General features: G+C 36.8%; 1 protein-coding gene across 2 annotated transcripts; it reads left to right on the top strand.

Annotated features, from left to right (window-relative positions):
* The first annotated feature begins 6,518 nt into the window (after positions 1-6,518).
* gabrz (gamma-aminobutyric acid type A receptor subunit zeta) lies at positions 6,519-23,490 on the top strand. Of its 2 annotated transcripts, XM_060890291.1 has the most exons (11): positions 6,519-6,807; positions 7,417-7,463; positions 9,794-9,871; positions 15,734-15,834; positions 16,117-16,184; positions 16,936-17,153; positions 17,430-17,512; positions 19,989-20,126; positions 20,202-20,354; positions 20,511-20,704; positions 21,890-23,490. In XM_060890291.1, exons 3-11 carry the CDS (start codon positions 9,819-9,821, stop codon positions 22,220-22,222), a joined length of 1,341 nt encoding a protein of 446 aa, XP_060746274.1. In that variant the 5' UTR covers positions 6,519-6,807; positions 7,417-7,463; positions 9,794-9,818; the 3' UTR covers positions 22,223-23,490. The 2 variants fall into 2 exon arrangements, with proteins under 2 accessions (XP_060746274.1, XP_060746265.1); XM_060890282.1 differs by lacking the exon at positions 7,417-7,463.
* The last annotated feature ends 1,006 nt before the right edge of the window (positions 23,491-24,496 follow it).

The following is a 24,496-nucleotide window of genomic DNA, read 5'->3' as shown; positions in this document are numbered from 1 at the left end:
ACTAAATTACTTAAGATTTTTTTTAATTCTGTGGTGTTCCTTCTTAATCCTGACCAGGGTCACAGTGAATCCGGAACTTTTTATATCATGGGAACACTGGACATGAAGAGGGACACACACAAACACACACACACACACACACACACACACACACACACATACTGTACACATCACACACATAGGGGAATTTAGCATAACCAGCATACCAAGAGGCTCCACACAGACAGTAATCCAAACTCAGAGCAAAATCCTCTCTAACAATTTTAACTGTTGACAGAGAGTTGAAAATGTGTAGTCTACTGGAATAGATCATCTTTCACTGAAAACAGAGAAACACACAGGAACAGAGGAAGAAATGTCCTGCCAAAGCTTTTTATAAATATTATAAAAAATATTATTGTGGAGCCATGAGGTGGACACACTACATGCTATACCACTGTGATGCCCATGATGTGTATAGGTACTAGCAAGAAAGGAAAAATCGGAATATAAATATGTGTCAGTGATATGTGTAGGTTGGTTCTGGCTGTCATGTATCATTTCATTTCTTTTTTTCTATGGGCTGCTTTACTTGTTTTCATCTCTTTTTATTGTTTTAATCTCAGAATGGGAGAATGCAGAGAAATGTCTATCATGATGTCTTTAATATCTTTATATATTAAAACTGTAAATGTATCAGGGATATTTACATACAAATTGGTTGATTTATCCTTTAAAAAGCACGGAATACATAAACAAGGCACAAGGTATCTGTCTTTGTCAAACCAGTATAAATCCTACAGATACTATGCCAGGCTGCCTCTTTTATACACAGTTGTAAGAGTGGCTGGCTAATGCTGAACTGGGACCATTTTCACAACATTTTGCCATGTTAGTATCAGATTTCTATTGATGTCTGTCTAAATCATACACCATACACCTTGAGGCTTCTACTGTGTTACTTCCTTATATAAGTTCTAAGCTGTTCATCTCTGAAAATGTCCATGTGCCTGTAAGCAGTACCATATGGTGTCCCCTCTCTGTCTCACCACACAGCAATGGCCTTCAGTTTCAGAATGCCAGCTTCTGCTCTGCTGCTCTCCTCTCTAAAAAGAGCATCAAGGAGCAGCAGGGGCACGGCTGATGCTTTTTCACCGCAGGCCACTTTACACAGCCTGCAGCACAAATTCTACCTTCTCCCAGTAGTGAATACTGTGAGTGGGTGTTATTTGAGTGCAGAGCTTATGACAGACTGCTTTAAAAGCATTGTGTGTGCCTACACTATGAGATTGGCCTTGCCTGGCTGAGACGATTGCTATGTGGGAGAGTGCTGTGGGAGTTGATTGATGCTGACCTACCTGAATTTTTGGATTCTTTCTTTCTTTCTTTCTTTCTTTCTTTCTTTCTTTCTTTCTTTCTTTCTTTCTTTCTTTCTTTCTTCGTTTCTCTCTCTTTCTTATTGACGGGCCTCAACTTGATTCTTTGAACAATGTACCGATTTGATGCATCATTGTATGACAAAGTACATAAAAGCTTCTTTGTGAAAGATTTAACCTAGATTTGCCTTTTTTTCCCCCATGTATTATAAATACTACAAATTCTGTATCTTGTTTCATTCCAAAGAAAACGCTCGAAATATGCAGTTTTATCATTAGAAATTTTACAATAGCTAGACAGTAATTATGCTGTATCACTGTACTCATAAAATGTTTATACAACTAGATAGTTTGTTAGGAATTAAACAATCATTTCACACTCGTGCCATAAAAATTCCATGAACTTTTCCATGTTCCATGTTTCTTGCTCTGCCTCACCCCTGTTCCAGCTCCATTTTATTCACATTCACTAATACTATTAGCATTTGTCCTTAGACTTGAATAGACTTATGGTGTCTAGTTTGACTCACCTGTATTTTATTCTGTAACAACATAGCCCCTGTAGCTAATCCTTTGTTCTGGGTGTTGCATGTCCCCACTTGAATTCTGATCTTGAATACTATTATTTTATAGTTTCATATTTATTTATACTTGACACATAGCACTTGAGTACTGAAAAAGATACAGAAAACATAGTCTCTAAAATTTCTCTCAAAAAAGAAAACAAAAGACTTCTCATATGTTTTCATTGCAACTACAGTTTACACCACAATTAGCAGAGGGATCTGAGAAATAAAACTGTTTTTTTTTTTTTTTTTTTTTTAATTTATTTATTTATTTATTTTTTGATGCATAGTGTTTTATTTTGTATATAATAACATATATTCACAAAACCTCCTGGGAAAATGCTACCTATCTCTAGATGGCACTGCGGCTGTGCAGAAAGATTTTTCTTTACACAAAAATGTCTGGTTGTGATCAGTACATATTGCTGGAGCAAATTTTTGATCAAAGTTCACTGAAGATGCCAACTTTATTTTCTGGTTATTTGCTATTCTTGTAACAATCAAAAAAACAAAAAAGCTTAACACTTAAATGCTTTATGAAATAATCAATCTAATATATATACTTTCAGATTCACTAAGAGGGTGAGAAGAATAGAAAACAAAAGAAAAGTGTCTTAATTTTTTAAGCAAAAAAAGAAAACACACACAAAAAAAATCCCCCATCTCCTATAATTTCTGTGGTTACTTGATTGGTATATTATGTTTATTGCAACATAAGTACATGCTAAAGTGTACGGTGGCAAAAAGTGCAAAACAAAATAACAAATCCAAAAACAATATAACAATTCAGTTAACACAATGACAATTCAGACAAATCGGAAAAGGTAGCTATAGTTTACGTACTACGAAAAGATCATAGGAAAGGAATACCTAACAAAATGAATCACACAGTATAAAGGCTAAACTTTTATTATAACCCTTCTCATTTTCAGAATCGGGGAAAATAAGATTTTAGACACAAAATTTTATAAAGCCTGAAAAAAAATCAATTAATTTTTACTGTAGAATTACAAAGATATTCCTCTTTAAAGTCACAATATCTGCAATATAATTTATCCAGAATTTATCCAGCAGTTTTTTACTCTTCAAAGTCACCATATCTGGCAATATAATTGTGTTAGGAGGCATTTTTTAATCCATTATAAATTTGATATTTCAAAATGTTAGTTAATCACACCATCTCAGATTATTTCATAGTTGCCTACTCAATGCTTACAATAAAGATCATCTGATTTTACTGGGGAAGTAAATGTTAATTAAATTCGTAAGATCAGACAATGTAATCAAAGCATTTTAATATATTGTTAAATCTGCTCCTAATAAAAACTGATTAATTTTACTCCAGTAAAATCACTCTCAGTAGAGCTGTCAGATCTCACTTGGCACCAACTCAGAATATACTAATTCAGCATGCTTTGTTCTGCCTGACAGTGTTAAATGCATTGCATCATCTGAATCTTTTTTGTTTTCTTTTTGTAGGTCCGCAATAACTGTTAAACTGCAGAATTAGTTAGTTGGTCTACAAATAAGTCACAGGACGCGTCTCGAAAAACCGTCAATGCATCCAGATATAGCAAAACCACAGATAGTTTGGTTCCATGGAGTTAAAATGTTGGACAAATATACGACTTGTCCTCGTAATATCATCACATTTAAGACACAACTTGTGTTTCTGCTGAAGTGTTAAACACATTGTCCGGTAACCGAACAATTCTCCTGGTCCAGGCAGCTCTGTTATTATAGCATTCATTACATGGTTTAATCTGGGATAGTTTTGTTTTTGAAACATACCCTTATTCCTCAGGTGTCTAATCTATATGCCATGATATGCTATCAGCATATTAAAAATCATGGCATATGAATGTTCTACCTTTTCTTGCATTAGTTATTTGCTTAGATTTAAAGTGAAGGCAGAACTCCACACATGCACAAGAAATACAGTTAAATACACAACTACCAGTATATTTTGAGTGACAGATGTACAGTAGTGTGAAAAAGTGTTGGCTTTCTTCCTGAATTTTTATTTTTATTTTTTGTGTTTGTCACACTTTAATGTTTCAGATCATCAAACAAATTGAAATAGTAGTCAAAGATAACACAAGTAAACTCAACATGCAGATTTTAAATGAAGTGCTTTTATTTATTATTAAGGGAAAACAAAATCCAAACCTACATGGCTCTGTGTGAAAAAGTGCTTGCCCCCTAAACCTAATAACTGCTTGGGCCATCCTTAACAGCAAGAACTGCAATCAAGAGTTTGCAATAACTTGCACTGAGTCTGTTACAGCTCTGTGGAGGAATTTTGGTCCACTCATCTTTGCAGAATTGTTGTAATTCAGCCACATTGGAGGGTTTTTGAGCATGAACCGCCTTTCTGAGGTCATGCCACAGCATCTCAATAGGATTCAGGTCTGGACTTTGACGAGGCCACTCCAAAGTCTTTATTTTGTTTTTCTTCAGCCATTCAGAGATGGAATTATTGGTGTGTTTTGGATCATTGTCCTGCTGCAGAACCCAAGTTCTCTTCAGCTTGAGGTCACGAACAGATGGCCACACATTGTCCTTCAGGATTTTTGGTAGACAGCAGAATTCATGATTTTATTTATCACAGTAAGTCTTCCAGGTCATGAAGCAGCAAAAAAGCCCCAGACCATCACACTACCACCACCATATTTTACTGTTGGTATGATGTTCTTTTTCTGAAATGTACTGTAGTGTTATTCTTGGGGATCATCAAGATGTTTTCTGGCAAATCTGAGACGAGCCTTTATGTTCTTTTTGCTCTGTCTTGGAACTCTGCCACGCATTCCATTTTTGCCCAGTCTCTTTCCTATGGTGGAGTCATGAACACTAACCTTAACTGAAGCAAGTGAGGCCTGCAGTTTTTTGGATGTTGTTGTGGGGTCTTTTGTGACATCTTGGATGAGCCGTCGCTGCGACGATTTGTGGATAATGGCTCTCACTGTGGTTTTCTGAAGTCCCAAAGCTTTAGAAATGACTTTATAACCTTTTTATAAAAACCTTTTTTATAAACCACACCTTTACCAGAGTGATAGATCGCAATTACTTTCTTTCTCATTAGTTCCTGAATTTCTTTGGATCTCACCATGATGTGTAGCTTTTGTGGATCTTTTGGTCTCCTTCACTTTGTCAGTCAGGTCTTATTTAAGTGATTTCTTGATTGTGAACAGGTGTGGCAGTAATCAGGCCTGGGTGTGGCTAGAGAAATTGAACTCAGGTGTAATAAACCACAGTTAAATTATGTTTTAACAGGGGGGCAAACACTTTTTCACACAGGGCCAGGTGGGTTTGGATTTTGTTTTCCCTTAATAATAAAAACCTTCATTTAAAAACTGCATGTTGTGTTTTCTTGTGTTATCTTTAACTAATATTTAAATTTCTTTGGTGATCTGAAACATTAAAGTGTGACAAACAAAAAAAAATCAGGAAGGGGGCAAACACTTTTTCACACCACTGTATCGTCCGATAAGCAGTAAGACTTCCATTTGCAAACTATACTTACTTTTCCATTTTCTCTAAAAAAATGGAAAATTGTCATTGTGTTTTTGGATTTGTTATTTTTTTTTCGTATTTATTATTTTGTTTTGCACTCCCGGCCACCGTAAAAGTGTCTTCAAATGGCAAATTAATAAAATGCTCTTGGTATGAGTAAGGGTTGATATAAAGCTATTTGATGCTGATATCAGCCAGCTGAAATAACTGTCATGTTGAAATGCTCATAACCACCTGTTCAATGGTCAGTTAGTCATACAGCCATGTTCCTGCACTCAGAAGCATGGGCACACAGGTGGTATTGGTCTAGATATAAACTCTCATGCAGACTAATAAATCATAGGCAATCTATGTTTTGCAGAATTGTGTAGCAGGTACCTCTGGCATCTTACAGGTCCAAGGCCCTGTTTCGAACCAGAGCTTTTTATCTAACAGCATGTTTTACTTGTGTCTGTATGGGTTTCCTTCAGGTTCCTTTGGATTCACTTCCTACTTTCCGAAATGCTGAATTGCCCATAGGCATGGATGTGTGTGTGTGTGTGTGTGTGTGTGTGTGTGTGTGTGTGTGTGTGTGTGTGTGTGTGTGTGTGTGTAATATGCCATGCACTGAACTAGCAGACAGCCTCCGTTCAGGGTAAAAAATGAAAGTTGGTTGAAATCATCATCATTACATCATTATCATTTTGACCAAAACAATCCGCCTATATATAGAATTTGATAATCAAACGTAGAAATGTTTCATAACATGCAGAATGTCTCTAAAAATCTTTAATGTTAAGATGAAGATTCATTAAAAAAAAATGACTTGATATGTTTTTCTGTGCTATAGTTTTGGATGAAGTCCTGGCCCATTTGTACTTATTTTAAACTGTAGGCTGTTATTTAGCACATGATTACGCATTAGTGCGCCACTGATTCTGTTCTACCTTAACATACTTTTCAGTATGGTAGTATAAACGTGTTACTGTACGCAGATTATTCTGTCTATTCTGACTCTACTGAAGCATCCAGTCGTATTCCACTTGTAATACTATTTACACACACACACTCTTCGGTAGGTTAGTGTGTGGTATAGGGTGTCTGAGCGCGTGCCCAGCGGACGCAAACAACTGACGCGGATTTCACCATAAACGTTGAAACACACGCGTCTGCAAGCTTCGTACACACGCGACTGTTCACCTCTTATACGTACTTGAAGTCGTTTATTATGTTTTGAAAGAAAAAATAAGTGGAATGTTGCTTTAAAGAGAACAAATCGTATATATTTAGATGACAGCAGCAAGTGACGCACTGAGCCTGTACAGAGAAGCGCTCTGTTATTCGCAGCGGCTCTTGTTCAGTTTGGACATGCACACGCGTGAACGGCTTTAAACGTAAGTAGGACGCTTATGCATTGCACATAACAGTGTGGTTTTTTTCTCATTATATCACTTTCGGGCTTAACAGGTAGCAGATTGGTCTTTAACCCCTTAAATCCTGTTTAAAGTCTTTTTAAAAAATGAGTCTTATTCATGAAATCCTCTGTCAGTAAACCGGTTGCTATTTATCTCAAACGCAGTAAAGATTGCATGCATTTGTACTAGTATTGTGATCTGCTTCAGTTCTCGGATATTATATAACATTTTATGTAACGATGCAAACCTTCACGTGCGATTGCGCGAGTTTTACGCAAACGTTGCACTGGATGTTAAATGTTTTCTTGTCCTCCGGTGACTTCTGGGAGTGTTTAACAGGTGAGGACATGCAGGACACAACAGGTGTAGCAAAGAAAGCCTAAGCTTGAGACTCAGCATCCAGAATGAGAAAGGATGATCTGTATCATTCCGAATGTATTTTCACATTACTGCTTGATGCTGTGACGTTAATTTCGATGGAAATGTTTTTAATGGCAAACTGCTTTCTTGTAACACATATTTTTCCACAGTTACAGCTGAATGAAATAGTTGTAATTTTAAATGTAAGTTTTTACATTGCAAACCCAGCTCCTAAAATACAGGCCAGGATCAAGCTAGAGTATCCTTGCCAGCTGGTAAGTTATTTTCCAGCTTCCAGTTTTATTACTCAAGTACACATACTATTTGTTTGTTTGTTTGTTTGTTTGCTATAAACTACAATATAGCAACAGTAGTAGTAAATCAAAAAATACATGCGCTTACCAGGTGACAAAGCCAGTTTGATTAGCCCAGCTTGCGCTGTGGTCACTGGGAGCTGCTTAGACTAAGCTGGATTGGTCAGCAGGGTAGATGTAAGTAAGTTATGGGGTCTAAAATGTGTAAATAATTCTGTGAATCACTGTGAGTGCCATTTGAAACATACTTTAATGTAATTTCATGACATTGGAAGGTTGGAAGACAGATGTATGAAAACACCCAAGCTTCACATTATACACACTATTCTGGTATTGGTAGAAAAACTGCAAATGCTCCTGAAATAATACCAGTGTCATGTGGTATGAGTCAGACCTTGGTTTTTGTCTTCCTTGCTTCAGGGTTACATGAGCAGATAGAGTCCTGTATCTTATCCCAATATTTTGATGCTTTATATATATTTTGATGCTTTAGACCCATTTGAACATATTTAACACAGGGCCCACGACTAACACACTTTTTTAAATTGTTTTAATCCAGTTCATTTCTTTGAATGGAGTGTACCTTCTTTGGGTTTAATCTGAGTTTTATTTGTATGATTTTTATTTTGCAAAGTTACACCAAAGAAACATAATTGGCTCAAAAACCTTTTTCTTTTTAAAGATAAAAAAATCTTATCTTCATGACAACTAGTTGAGCTGTTTTTTTGTTTTGTTTTTTTTTTTAAATAAAAACTCTCAGATGTGGTTTCAGTAGCAGTAATAATTTAATAAGTTCTTGGGGGCATAAGTGAGTATATTATGAGACATATCATAGGCAGTGAGTAACTGCAGAGGTTGATAGATGTTTTTATATTTTAGGCATTCATGCTGACCTAGATTCTCAGCCTCTGTCTTTCACATCTTTATTATCATGCTCATAAATGAAACAAAGCAACATATCATGCATAGCACAAGAGCATCATTATTTGATATAGATTGATATTGGCAGTTGTCTAGTTTTGGTTATTGACAGTGACAGTGTAGTACAGTACATCTGTAGCACTGTGGTTCTACAAGGACATGAAGGACTGGTAGTCTTTCTTGAAAATCAAGCTGAACATTTGTCTTTACTTTGTGTGGCCCTACTGTCACATGGACTCTATACCCTCACTGACTGATCCAACGACTGTCACGACAAGTCAGACATGCACTATCTGCTTACCTAGGCTCATTTGTATAAATCTGATGTGCCTTGGTAGGACATTTTACATTACCATTTAATGTCTTAGCTTTTTTTGATCAAGTCCCTGCTGTCTCTGCACACTCCATGAAAGAAAGCTGGCAGGCAGTAAGAACTCACAGTCTAAAAATAATATTTAAAAAAACAAAACAAATGAAAAGCTCTGAAGTTAGCTATGAGGTGTGTGTGGGATGGCTTGGCAAGAAGAAAGGTTTAACATTGCTTGGAGGTATCTATCAACAGCAGAGCAGCTACATGGAACGTGCCAGTGTGTGTTTGCACAAATGGGGGGACTGAAATAATAGAACAATAGGAGTGAAAATGGTTTATGTTAACTCAAGGTATTAGCTGCAGTAGATGTTGTAACAGTGTGTATAATGATTGTGACTCTAGTATCATTTATGACATAGTTCTTGTCACAACACACAATACTTGACTACTGAAGAGTGTACACTTTATTGAGAATAGAATAAGTCCTTTCTTGTATTTCATTTTATTTGTTTATCAATCTGTGTGATTGTGTGTACATTTGTATACTTTTGGTTGCCTGTATGTGTGTGTTTGTATTTAAATGTTTTGGGGGCAAAGAATATATTTAGGGTGTAGTTTGTCTGTTTATAGTTACAGTGTTAAAGACCTGATGGACAATCTACACAAAATTAAATTGGGCACCCACACTTGCCTAAGTTGAAAATAATACAGTTGCGCACGACTTGTGTAACTAGTTTTCAACACAGAACAAACATATATTTTTATATATATTTTATATTTGGCAGTAAGGCAACTCAAGTAAGGAGTTGAATCCATTTAAAAGTGTTGAGCCATTTAATCAAATAATCATCTGTTATTATGGTAATAAAGACTCTCTATAATTCCATAGTATTTATTCACAATAAGGGCATTTAGGGCACTACATGTACTGTAACAACATCTGTAATATAGCCTCAAGTAGCAGTGATGAAAAACTGGCCCATTATTCTCAATGCCATTAACTAAATGTGTGCAGTGTCTTAACATTACTCAAAATCAATTATTTTACTCGTTCTTTCAGATTTACACTTGAGACGTCAGCAGCCATGTGTTCATGCAGCCCTCTGGGCTCTGTAATCGTCCTTCTTATCATTAGCAGGTAAGACATTATACTCTCATTGTCTTTGTTTCATTAGAATATATTGCTTTTCAAACTCGTAATTGTATATGACCACTCCAAAATCAGCCTTTTTTTAGCATTTGTTTATCTGATTTGGTGTTTGGGCTGCAGACTTAAACACTATGCATCACTGTGCTGGCAGGAAACTGGAGGCAGATACCCATTTTTGTAAGCAACTTCTGGTACAAGCTTACATGGTGATGTACCCTCTAAGTAGACAAGCAGAATACAGTTTCTTAATTGGCAGTAAATGAAAAGACTGGCTACCATAAATACGTATACATGCAGGATTATATGGATTTGACAAAAGGTGTCGCAGCAGTAGGATGGAATTACAGCTAATCTCTGCGGACTTTTTGGGTGAGCTAGAATTTCTGTGCTGCAGTGTGATTGTGTGGGTGCAGATGAAAATAACAGCCTTCATGTAGTACCTCATTTCCTCTCTGCCTGTTCAGTGTATTCCTCCCAGTAACTAGAGCACTAACATGTTTACAAGTTTATAGCCCAATATACTGTAGCTGGGATGCATTTATATAGTTTAGCTAGTTAATACGATATGACTTATTACTTATTGGTCAGATACACTTGGAGTATAATTGACAACAGGGTACTTGTCTGATCAAAAGTGTATCTGGCCCTGCTATGGTAGCAAAGGAAGCACTGGAGTGTTTGCATTCTGTGAATGTCCCACTTTTTTCTTGAGATCAAAGGGGATGTAGAGCGAGACAGAAGTGTCAGTGCTTCACCTTATGTTCCTGTTCACTCCTGTCTCTCCTGCTCACTCCCTCTGCTCCCATGATCTCATGTGAAATATGTAGGAATTCTAAATAGTGGGAATAATTTGGTTCGCATTGCTGATTAGAAAATCTTTAATCGTCAGACTTATATTCAGGTATTTTAATTTTCATCGAGGTGCTATAGTTGCAAGTTTGGACACAACAAGAAAAATGATTTAGTTCCATGGGTAAAACTGAGTAAATTAAATAAAGAAATATTATTGAGCATATCATAGTTCAAAGACTGGTCTTTTCATTCAAGCCCTATGACCATGAGCATATTGGAATCACTCTATTTCACTGTATTTATTTAAGAAGTCTAAAACTAGCTTATATGATGTGAAAGCCAAAGAAATGTTTCTGTGATTTCAAATCTCAGTAGATTATATAATACATGAAATAATATGTAGTACTTTATTGAAAAAATAATCTTTGAATAGCAGAACAGAAAGACGGCAAATGTCTTTGATTTCTTGGAAGAGGCTTTAAATGTTTACTCAAAGTATGCCAGCACAGTTTACCTGACAGTTTGTCAGAAGTCAATAAGGGACGGAGAAAGATGCTGTCAAATATCAACAAGAGCAGAGAAAAACATTTCTTTTAAAGACTATTTTTAGAATTTAGAAGCAAACCATTTTCATATTTTCATACAAATGTACTTATTTTACACTTGTGTAGACATCATACCGTGCTTAAATCATTGCTTTAAAAAATTTTTTGCTATTACTAACCATGGCAAAAATACAACAAGGGTTAACATTGCAGCTAGTTTCAGATTACTATTATATCGATAATTTCCTTTTTATAGTATCTCTGCAGTCAGAATATACTGTAGCCAAATGCACTATTGGCACTATTCTCTACAGATTTGCTCCTGTAGCCTGACCTAAACTCTTCCTTACTGAGCTCCAAAATAAAAACATATTTATACCATGTTCCTAAACAACTAAAAAAAAAATGAAAGAAAATACTGTTGCTCTGTATTACTCACACAGACCACACACTCTGGGCAGGATGGCTTATCTACACGAGAGTCAAAAAACTTATTTAATTTGTTGTACATTCATTCATTATTATTAATTACATTTAGTATTTGAATACATAGATACAGATACAGATATTTGGAGCACTATATAGATGCAGATACAAATAGCATGACTGTTTTATTCTCCTACTGTGCTGGAATAGTTGACTGCCATTTTGAGTCTTTTGTCTCAGCAGGGGTTTTTGCTGAAATGAGGCTGTGCCCTTGAGGTTTGGTGTACATGTTGAACACACACACGTAGACACACACACATACACACACACATAGACACACACAGACACACACACACACAAACATGCACACACACTTTAGTACTTTTTGTGCTGTGTGCTTTACAACCCCACATTGACATTGACTGTGGGTGTGAATTTAAGTTACATAATATGAAAAAATTTGAAGTCCAAATGAAATCAACCTTATATAGTGTTAGTTTTTCTTGTGCCTGTACATAATTAGATGTAGGTGTTATGTGTACATGAAAAATATCTGGTTTATTTATTGTCTTATGAACTGAAAAATTAAATAAAACCTAACCACATTAGCCTGATAATAATGCAGATGTACTATTGTGTAGTAATACACAATAGTACATCTGCATTATTATAATATTGTGTATGTACTAATGCAATATTATGTAATAATATTGTGTATGTACTAATGCATTATTATCCGGTTTACTGTGTTTACCAATCCGGTAACACAGTAAACCGGAAAGAGCACAAAAATACATTTTCATAATTTTTTTTTTAACAATAACTGCTCTTAATATCATTACATTTACAGCATTTGACCCTTATCCAGATCGACGTACAGAATTGATTAAGTCTCTATCATTGTGGTTTGCGAGAACTGCAAAAACAAGCTGTGCAGCTGCATTTAGGATCATTTGCAGAGGACGAATTGCACTCATAGGTAGACCTGCCAGCAGTGAGTTGCAGTTGTCCAGTCTTGAAATGACAAGAGATTGAACAAGTACCTGAGCAGCCTGTGTGGACAAAAATGGCCAAATCCTTCTAATGTTGTATAGAAGGAACCGAAATGAGCAAGTCACATTAGCAACATGAGAGGAAAAGGACAGTTGATTGTCCATGGTTACCCCAAGGTTGCAAGCTGTGGGGAGATCGGATCGTTATGCAGGGATATTGCAAGATCATGACCTGGGGATGATCAGCCGTTCAGTTTTGCTAGGATTGAGCTGTAGGATTGAACTGATGAGCAGTTATCCATGATAATATTTCTGCCAGACATGCTGATCCGATCAGAAGCAGTGGTATCTCAGGGTGGGAAAGAGAAGATAAGTTGTGTATCATCAGCATAGTAGTGGTAAGAAAACCCATGTAAGGAAATAACTTCACCAAGAGAGTTAGTATACATGGAGAAAAGAAGAGGACCAAGTACTGAGCCCTGTGGGACACCAGTGGAGAGTCTGTGTGGAGCAGATGTCACTCCCTTCCATGTTACCTAATATGAGCAACCTTCCAGGTAGGAAGCGAACCATTCCCAAGCTGATCCGCAAATCCCGACTACTGAGGGTAGTGTGGTTGACCGTATCAAAGGGTCTTGTAGTTGACCGTATCAAACGCTGCTTAAAGGTTGAGGAGGATGACAGCTTGGCTGATCTAGCATCATGTAGTTTCTCAGAGACATCCAAAAGGGCTATCTTTTTGGAATGAGCTGCTTTAAAGCCAGACTGGTTGGGATCTTGGAGGTTGTTCTGTTGAGAGATAGACAGACAGTTGATATTCCTATGGAATTATAATTGGCATTAAATTATTTTTACAGTGTTGTACAAATTTGTTTTAAGGTATTAAACAGAAATGAACATTTTCAGACTTTTCTCTCTCTTTTTTTTATTGTTTAACTTTTAATGTTAATGTTTAACTTTTTAATGTTATTTTCTAGAGTCAGAGGCTTGTACTGATCACTTACATTAACAGCAGTTTTCACAGCCTTGTTTTAACAGCAGTGTAATAAGCAAAACAATGGGCATGAGTGAGAACCCGGTACAGTTATGAATGACTCATGGGGTAGAATGTCCAATGTCAGGAAATGAGAAAAAAAATGAAAAGAGAACAGAGGACAGGATTAGGCATGGATATGTATCTAGAACTGCAGGGATGCACACATTTCTTCAAAAATACACTCACTATCACTTTATTGTGAGGAACACCTGTACACCTGCTCATTCAGGAAGTAATCCAATCTGCTAATCATCAAACACCGGAATGGGGAAAAGTGTGATCTCTGTGAATTTAACTGTAGCATTATTTATTGGTGTAGCATGTGCTGGTTTGAGCATTCCAGAAAATGACCAGATTGATCTGAGCTGAGAGAATAAGCAGAGCGTAAGAACTTAAATAAGCTTGTTTTAAAATCTAAACCAAATCAGACAAGAATCAGACAAGACTCACTGAAATGACAGGTACACCTTCATTTATACGGGTGATATTTACTGCCATGTTGGCCATGTTGTTAGGGTGGTACCAGGAAAGTGCATGCTCTACTGTATAGCCATATGCTTATTTGAAAGCCATATGCTTATTTATTATTTCCAGATTGGAAGGTACAAACATGTGACTGTTATGGAACCATACTAGCCAGAAGAAAAAATAAGCCTAGGTTTTTCACCTTTATTTCTGAGATTGTTGGAAATGCAATAGAAATAGAATTTGTCATCCTACTGATACATCAAAGGAAAAAATGATGAACTAGTAAACTGATTGAGATTCACATATAGTGGCTGTGTAATCAGATTTGACTGTATGTCTAACCAATTACTACATACTTGCCATAACTTCGTAGCTGTAGAGCATTATATGGAAGACAGATTGTTTCTGTTTATGAGCAGAGATGCATAAGAAGGAGGATGTGCAAGGAAGTGTGGAAGGAAGATTTGCTCTGAGGTAGGCAGACATCTATATCTGACATGCACATAGCTGAGCAGAAAGGGAGGGAGAGAGTTGCTTAGAGAGTACTGCAGTCAGTAAGCTTCTGTGATGTTTTCCACATGTGCCTTCATGCTTGTGAGATGGAGTAAGAAGCACACTCTCTCACTCTTCCTGGAGAGGCAAAACTTTTCATTTTAGAATATTTATGAGAGCTGACCATTTTTCAGCTAATCTCTGAATTTTTAATATGCGGCACGATGCTCCGAGAGGTAAAGCTATAACACAGACTTCTTTTAGAGTTCCTTTAGTATCACGTGACCAGATTGTTAAATGGAACATATTCCCTATGTTAATGATGGCAAAAAAATACACAAGATAAACCATTTAAAATGTTCATGTCCCCATTTTATCCTTAGGTATGAAACAACAGATTTATGTACACAACAGAAAACAGATTTATGTACACACAGCCACAAAATTCCCATATTTTCCTCCTCAGCACCTCTTTATGCTGCATTTCAAATATGTAATGCTGTAGTTTGCCAAATGACAACCAAGTTACTATATTTTGTAGCTAGCAGAAAGTAAGGTTCAGTATTGGACTCGGCATCATCTGAAACTGGAAAAACTAAAGATGTGAGTGATGTGAACATATACAAATATTTACAAGCGGGTAACCTAAATGAGCAGTGAAAATCAAGGCTATTGCTGTTATACAATTTATGGTGCATGTTCTTGTGTATAACTATAACCAGTATGTACTTCATCAGAATTGCAGTGTATTCACTCACTAATAATCTAATCGAATTCAGGCTGTCAGTGAATGTTATCAAGTATATTATACTGTAATTACCCTATATTGCACAATAACAGTGTCCCTGTATTAGTTTATAAATCAGATAATGATACACAGCAAAAGATTCTGATAGACAACATCTGCACCCTGACACAGAATATCTGCCTTCATCTGGTAGAGAGGAAATATATGAGACAGTCATATATTATTATCTCATATCTCATATATTATCCTCATTAGTTATAGACACATTTAAATGAACAGGGTATGTATTGTGTGTCTGACACAGTATGGTGAAAATGTGCATTAATGAGTTTTTTCATGTTCTGTTTGTAGTTTCATACAGATTTTACACTCCAGTGCTGAAGAGGTCCTACCTCCCACCATTCAGAATCTGATGAAGGGCTACAACAAGTACCTGAGGCCTTTCTTCGGAAGTATGAGAGCCAGCAACTTATTTTATACCCATACAATAAGTCAACAACAGATATAAATTGTTATGATAAATAATAAATAATGTTTAATTTTCTCTAAATGCTACAGCTTGAATTAAGTGAAAATATAGACAGTGGTATGGTAGGGCTGCATGTTCTAAGTAAGATATTCCAGTACAAAAACATGTATTTTGGAGTTCTATATCAGATGTTTGGTTCAGCCTGATTTTAATGCTACTAATTATGCTACTGTTTTTTATGCTGCGTTGTGGGTGTCTGCTGCAGGTAGTCCTGTTACTGTTGGCATGAGTTTGGATATTGCCAGCATAGATACTATATCAGAGATCAACATGGTAAGATGCTGACAGTTTGAAATGTTGCAGCTTCTCTGTGCAGCCAAATAATACATATTGTACAACTGAATTTATATTAGTGGATGGCTCAGTTTGGTTAATGTATATATAACATTTTGCGAAAGTTTTATGGAAGCCTGAACATCACACCCATATCTTACACAATCTGTTGCCACAAAGTTGGAAGCACACGATTGTCTACCATGCCTTTGTATGCAGTAGCATTAAGATTTCTGCTCTCTGGAACAAACGGGTACAAATCTGATCCAGCATGACAATGCCTCTGTGCACAAAGCAAGAATGTGCACCGAGCCATGAATTAAAACCCACTGAATATCTTTAGTGTGAATTGAAACACCAGCTGCACCCCAGGGCCTCCTCACCTGACATCAGTACCTAATCTCACTGATGCTCTTGTGGCTGAATTGGCAAATCCCCACAGTCAGGCTCTAATATCTAGTTGAAAGCCTTCCCAGATGAGTGGAAATTATTATACTAGCAAATGGACTATCAGCAAACACATATGGGTATGATGGTGCCCACAAACTTTGGGCCATATACTGTAGTGTATGTCTTAAAGTATGTTTATGCATGTGTGATATTGAAGCATATGATCCATACAATGCATGTTTCTCCATAAACCATTATTTAGCTATATAAATATATAATTGTTTTCAAAACCCTCATAAAGTCTATATTACAGGATTGTGTGCGTGTGTGTGTGTGTGTGTGTATTTGTGGTCCTGTATAGGACTACACAGCGACTATCTTCTTGCGGCAGCGCTGGACAGATGAGCGTCTGCGCTTTGATGGCAATAAGAGCCTGAGTTTGGATGGCAGGCTGGTGGAGCTTCTTTGGGTTCCTGACACATTCATTGTGGACTCCAAAAAATCTTTTCTGCATGACATCACTGTGGAGAACAGACTGATCAGGATATTCCCCAATGGCACTGTGCTTTATGCCCTGAGGTTGTTATCTGTCTCCTCTAGGGTCTCAGGTGGGGAGGGGTATTAGGCTGTCCACCCTGCTGCTGTATTAAACATGAAGTTTTAGTAGGGCAGTAAGGCTAGTTAGAAGTAGGAAGAAGGTGGGAGAGAGTTGAGATGGAAACATTACACTTTGTACCCACAGTATTTGGCATGCAGGATTATGCTAAAAAGTGCAATTTTTTGGGGATTAAGTGTTACGATGCTCATAACCTGCAGTTTTCTCCTTCTCTTTGTCTTATATCTTTTTGGCTGCAGAATCACCACCACAGTGGCCTGCAGTATGGACCTGACAAAGTATCCCATGGACAAACAAACATGCACACTTCAGCTAGAAAGCTGTAAGTCTTAAATGTTAAATAGTCAACAATACTCCAACTGGAATCGAAAGTCTTAAGCCATTATACTTAGACGTAAACCCTGTTAATGAATTTAAATGATGCATCATGTTAATTGACCATGAGAGACTTCTCGAATCACTACTTACACTGAGCTTCAATAAAAGCCCAACAAGAAACTTCCAAATTGCCATTTTCAATTAGAGAAAATACTTAGCGTTCTTCTAGTTTCACATTCAGATGCTCTATGTGCTATAAGAGGTGAAATATGAATTAATATGAAATATGAAAATTAATTACTTTTTTGGTCACAAGCTTTAAAGGTTAGTGGCTTGAATACTTTAGTATACTTTTGTCTTTTTTCTGTCAAAAATGTATATGTGACAAATTATATCTATCCTTTGCTTTGCTGTAAATGCATCAATCTGCTGACCCACTGACAGCACAAAACTATCGCATTCTACTTTTGTAGTGCTGGCCTTCAGACGCTTACTGAGTTGTTTGCATCTTGTGGTATGCCATTTATATTTCTGCTCTCAAAGTCTTCAAATTGTGGATTGTTCAAAATGGCTTGTTTTTCTCCCATAGACAGCTCTCTGGTCTTCATGTTGGTTTATCCTTTCTTAACAAAAACAGGGGAAATCAAGACCGTCAAACCATAAATAGTCATTCGTCCTTGTTTCAAAAATCAATCTAACAGGGCACACCTAAGGTCTGAATAAGACAAGATACACCTGTTGGTCACATGTTCCAATACTTTTGATCTATGGAATAATGGATGGGTTCAAACAAAAGGTTCTATGCTCTCTGTTGTAAATCGTCGCTGTCGGGCGGAATCCTCGTATCTTCAAAACCATTATTTTTCAGGAAATTAAAAAAACGCTGTACCTTATCTGCACTGCACAGGGTTTAGTCCGCGTTGCAGTGGATTGTCTTGCGCTAAATTCCTGTCCTCAGACGAGCACCAGAACTAGCGGGGGGGGGTCAAGATTTTTTTTTTCTTTGAGCCCAGTGTTTTGAAGACATTTACCTCAGAAGACGTGTTGATTCGTTGCGACTCTTGATCTTGAGGATATTCCGCGAAGCTCTCCCGCGGAGTGAAGAAGAGGTGGACATTTGAAGTGTCCAATGGAGTTAAGAGATTTGCGCTCAAGCTATTTTCAAGACTTTAGATTGGTTAATAACTTTTAAAAATAACAGACCCATGTGGGGACTGACCAATAGCATCGATATGTGAAAAAATATGAAATTGACAAAATTTGGACATACGAGGTTTCCGTCCGACAGCGACGAAATATAAAAAAACAAAAGCTGAAATTATGATCTATTGTCTCATATGCGGGGGCACGGTGGCTTAGTGGTTAGCGCGTTCGCCTCACATCTCCAGGGTCAGGGGGTTTGATTCCCACCTCCACCTTGTGTGTGTGGAGTTTGCATGTTCTCCCTGTGCCTTGGGGGTTTCCTCCGGGTACTCCGGTTTCCTCCCCCGGTCCAAAGACATGCATGGTAGGTTGATTGGCATCTCTGGAAAATTGTCCCTAGTGTGTGATTGTGTGAGTGAATGAGAGTGTGTGTGTGCCCTGCGATGGGTTGGCACTCCGTCCAGGGTGTATCCTGCCTTGATGCCCGATGACGCCTGAGATAGGCACAGGCTCCCCGTGACCCGAGGTAGTTCGGATAAGCGGTAGAAAATGAATGAATGAATGAATGAATGTCTCATATGCATCTTCTGATCTCAAACACACGTTTTCAGTGTATATAAAAAAACAAATTATTTGGCCTTGTTTCAGAGCAGACTGTATGTCAGGAGGCAAGGTGCAAGACATGGAGCCTCAAAATGCCCCTGTGATGCATCTGAATTTACTATTCATTTTGTTGCTGTAGGCTGTTGCTCATTAGGCAAAGTAGACCTGTAGCTGCCTAAGAAGTCCTCTAGTGATATTAGTAGTTTGTTGTATGTTCTGCATAGGATAACATTTTGGAAAGCAGCCAGTTCAGCAGAGATGATCAATAAGCAGAACTGTTCTGAAAAGGCGGGCATGGTTATTCTTCACAGACCAATTATGTGTGCATGTTTGCTTATAAATTATGTTTTGGGATTCTGGGTGAGTTTTTAAGGCTAGCTGCAGAGAATTAATTAAATTAATTTATTTATTTATGTGCAAAATATTTATGAGCAAAAAAGGGCCATACATTTATTCTGTACCTCTGATATCTTATTTGAGTGCTAGGTGTTCTAGCAGTTATACAGATTGATGAGTACACTTGCTGTAGATCCTTGTTATGGGTGAAATTAAAGTTTATGTAATATTATTGATTTACAAATGTCCCTAAACTATAAAATTCTCATTAAAGTTGATTGAGTGTTCTCATCCTGGGAGATTGCCAATAACATAAAACACTGATGGCAAATAGCTATCTTTCAGCAGTAGGGTTATGATGAGATTTTCTTTTTCTAACTGATATATCCTTGCAACAGGGGGTTATAATGTGAAGGATGTGGTGTTTTATTGGACACGTGGGAACCAGTCAGTTAGTGGACTTGATACTCTCCAGCTGGCTCAGTACACGCTAGAGGACTACTATACCTCAGAGTCTGAAGCTGTGTATGAGACAGGTATTTATCTTTTATCCCACAAAAAGCTTACACATTTACAGAGCACAATGTATTGATTACATCACTTAATTTTAGGCAGGTACCCAAAGCTGATCTTCCACTTCCAGCTGAGGCGAAGCATCCTTTACTTCATTCTGGAGACATATGTGCCATCTAGTGCCCTAGTGGTTTTGTCCTGGGTCTCCTTCTGGATCAGTCAGGCCTCGGTCCCTGCTCGAATTTGCATAGGTATGCAATTTATTTAATTTGCCTAAAAATATGCGTTTTATTGCATTCTCCTAAAAAGTACAATAAAAAATAAAATAATGCCATAATATAGTTACAGTATATTTCCTTACATTTTAGAATAGCATATATTTTCTGACAATGTCTTTACTAATAAAGGGGTGACCACGGTCCTGACAATGACCACACTGATGATGGGGGCACGCACATCTCTGCCCAATGCTAACTGCTTCATTAAAGCCATTGATGTGTACCTGGGCATCTGCTTCAGCTTCATCTTTGGTGCCCTCATAGAGTACGCTGTGGCCCATTTTTGTACTTTACATCAACCAAATGCTGCTAATGCATATAAGGTAAGACTTTACCATCTTTAGTGACTTTATATTGGAGTCTATTTTTGTGTTCATTGGATAACTATAAAATGAAGGTCGTTGTATTATTTGTTGTTGTCACCGTTGGTGCAGGCAGTAACCTGGGGAAGAGTTGTGTGAATGGACTGGTGTTAGAAATAATATCAAAACAAAACGTGGTGAGGTCATGTTCAATAAATTCAACTCTTCTCATTCCCCTTTAATACCATGTGTATCCTGGCCTATTATTCATTTGATAATAACCACAAAATTCAGTGAAACTTATAAGAAAGTACATAAAGAATGAAGTATGAACCCACTAATAGATCCTCAGTGTTTTTTATGAGATGGGGTTAATTATATGATGTACCATGAATGTTTCACCAACTTACATGCAGCCTTATAAAACTTAGCAACTGTCTGATTAACATTTATTATCATAAAATAATGAATTCAATTAAATATCAGCCACCTAATATTAAAGTAAGGGGACAATTTGTGTATATCACCAAAATTGTCTTGGAGGTAATGGGACTATAATAATAATATTGTTAAGTTTCAGAGTCAGAAAATTCAAACTTTAGTGTTTAGTGTTTTCAACATGAATTGCGGCACAATTTTAGACTAAAGTTGGATTGAAACTATGACTGTGCCAGCAGATTTATAATTGCACATCCTCTGTTGCAACCCCCCACCTACATCAATGCTGGGGGATTCATTTTGGACCAAAAAATTAGCAGCTCAATAAAAAAAGAAAACAAAATAAGCTTGTGCCTGCATGTAAAGCAAAGTGTTAATTGTTTACTTCACATTGTTCATTTTCTTTTTCTCTTCAACCTCACCATCTTCACCATCATTACAATATGATGATGATGATGATGATAATGAATGTGATGATGATGATGATGAATATGAAAATTCCACTTACATTTTTATTGTCACCATCATCATCATCATCATCATCATCATCATCATCATCATCATCATCATCGCAGGTCCTGTGATGACACAGGTCCTGTATTAGCGTAGCTTGATGATACAATCACCATCCTCACCATCATCATCATCAACATCATCATCATCATTATCATTATCAATATCATCAATGCCATTTCATTATGTTTAAAAAGAATTCCCAGAATTCTCTGCATTATATCTAGATTTCCTTGTCTCTTTGTTGGTTGTCAGTATGGACAGGAGATGCAGGAACGTGAGGATGAGATGAATGGGATCGTCACATCCATTGGCAGCCAGGCTCTACGGGTACGCAAAAGGGAGGAGATCCTGTCCCGTGCTGGCAGCACTAGCAGTCCCACTTGCAGTGACACTAAAGAGGAGCGTTCCTCCCAGGCCCAGAGCCGCTGCACCAAGTCCCTCTCCCTGCTGCGCCGCATTGTGTGCTTCTTAAACTGTTGCCATGTGGAAAACCCACACTACATTGACAACTACTCACGCCTGACCTTCCCTCTTTCCTTCATCTTCATTAATCTGCTCTACTGGACCTACTACCTGTACTTTTAGTGTGTGTTTTTAGGAGTGTGAGGATTTCATATCTCTGCAAATTGTCACAGCATTTAAAAGGAGTTTAATGCACTTTTCTCCTCGCATGTTTCTGCAGATACTACGTGACTCATGCATGTAGTATGTAACTTTTACTACTCATTTTGTCCTACAGAAATATATGTCCTTTTGTTTTCAGTAGAACTTTATGAGACTACACAATGCAACTAAAAAAAATGAAAGAGTGAAATAAACATGAATAATTATTTAAATTTGAAATATTTGAAAGCGGTATTAATGATGTAATAATTAATAGCAAGACCAAAGATTTAATGTATTTTTAATATCCATGAACTCAAATATTTCAGTGCATGTTATTAGATGTTGCACAGGTAGCATTATATGGATGATTTCAGTTATTGTCATTTGAAAAGTCAATGTTAAGTTGTGATTATAAATTGCTGCCTTCAAGAAAAAAAAATTACGAGGGGATTTTATGATTAATAGTTTAAGGAGCTGTATTTTCCTCTTAACTTTACTACTTAAGTAAGCATGAAAATGAATCTATAACATTACTGCATTAATGTCTTTCTATTTCAGTGACATGACTATTTAACAATGTCTTGTTCACCCAAGTCTAGCAACGTACTGTAATAAGGCAAATTTAAAAAGTGAAATGAAACTTGAAGCAGTTATTATTAATATTAGTACATGCATATTAGCAGAAATAGCTGCATTATGCTGGGTTTTATTCTGTGTACCTAATGAAAAGTATCCCTCCAACTTGTTTTATGTTCTATAGACAGTTTTACATTGACTTTTGGATAGAAAACTTTTTTATTAACAGCACAGAATATTCAATTGTTTTACAGATATAATGTCTTCCTATTGTACTGAATTTTGAACCACAAAGGCATTATTTATTAGCAACAGATTCATATTACTACAAAGGTCTTTACATATGTTTTGCAAGTTTAATATTTCCAGTCATGCATGAATCTTGTGTAGTGGAAAATAAGCCATGTGGTTCCAGTATGTTTTTTTCATGCATGGGAGATTATGATGCATCAATTCACACAGCCACTTGTGAGAAAGGGTGCATGGTGTGGCTGTGGGAAGTTTAATAATAAACTAGTTCATAATTGTATTTGCAGTTTCAGTGTTAAGTTATTTTAAATACCAATAATAAATCATTGGCCAAACATTTTCAAGTGATTCTCGGTTAATTTATTCAACAATTTGAGAATGTTTTCATGCTACTCAGAACAAAATGGATGATGGTTAGTTGAAGCAGGCCATTTCTTTTATTTCAGTACCAAATCACCAAACCACTGAGCTGTTTCCTGAGCATTTGCTTAGGGAAGTGATATTAGTAATGGAGATTATCAGTAAGAATCTGAATTAACTACCAATGTGAATTAGTTAATCTTACTGTAAACAACACATTAATCAGTACAAACAGATTGCAGCTGCTCTGTTACAGGCAAGATTAAATGCAAATATAATCTAAGAAAATCTATAACCTTGTACTTCAATTGTCGATCTGGCCATTTAAAGAACCATTTAAGTCTTTTGTACACTTTAGAACATTCAAATTTTATTATTATTATTATTATTATTATTATTATTATTATTATTATTATTGTTGTTGTTGTTGTTGTTGTTGTCGTTGTTGTTGTTGTTGTTGTTGTTGTTGTTATTATAGTTTTCCTTTTTTTTATTTTTCAATTTCTTTACTAAAACAAGATTGGAAAAATTGGTCCTCCTTCATTCTCTTTATCTTGAGCTTCCCATTTCCTTCTTAAACAATCCACTGTAATCTGCTTATACAAACCTCCCTCCAGAACCTGTCATGACCAGCTCGCTGGTTACTCAACCACATGGAGGAGCTGTTTGATCAGCTTAATGGAGAGTGTTCTTTAAATGTGGTTAATATTTTGGAATAAATGCACTATGTTTTGGTAATTTCTGTAATAGTGTGCTTATAATTAATAATTAGTCACACAAGACAGTTCAGAAATAATGAAATAAGACTTAGACATAGATGCTAGTGGTTTACTGATACACAACATGGTGGTGTCTAAATATAACACATTTTCACTCTCACTCACTCATTTTCTACCGCTTTATCCGAACTACCTCTGGTCACGGGGAGCCTGTGCCTATCTCAGGCGTAATCGGGCATCAAGGCAGGATACACCCTGGACGGAGTGCCAACCCATCGCAGGGCACACACACACTCTCATTCACTCACGCAATCACACACTACGGACAATTTTTCCAGAGATGCCAATC

This window comes from Tachysurus vachellii, chromosome 2 (assembly GCF_030014155.1).
Source record: "Tachysurus vachellii isolate PV-2020 chromosome 2, HZAU_Pvac_v1, whole genome shotgun sequence".
Taxonomy (NCBI): domain Eukaryota; kingdom Metazoa; phylum Chordata; class Actinopteri; order Siluriformes; family Bagridae; genus Tachysurus; species Tachysurus vachellii.
This window is presented reverse-complemented; position numbering and strand designations above follow the sequence as displayed.

Bases quoted from the DNA above. Each gene is read 5' to 3' on its own strand.
- gabrz (XM_060890282.1), top strand. From the start codon at position 9,819: ATGTGTTCATGCAGCCCTCTGGGCTCTGTAATCGTCCTTCTTATCATT. The intron at 15,835-16,116 runs GTATGAGAGCCA...TGTCTGCTGCAG, and splicing joins CCTGAGGCCTTTCTTCGGAA to GTAGTCCTGTTACTGTTGGC. The intron at 20,355-20,510 runs GTATGCAATTTA...TTACTAATAAAG, and splicing joins CCCTGCTCGAATTTGCATAG to GGGTGACCACGGTCCTGACA.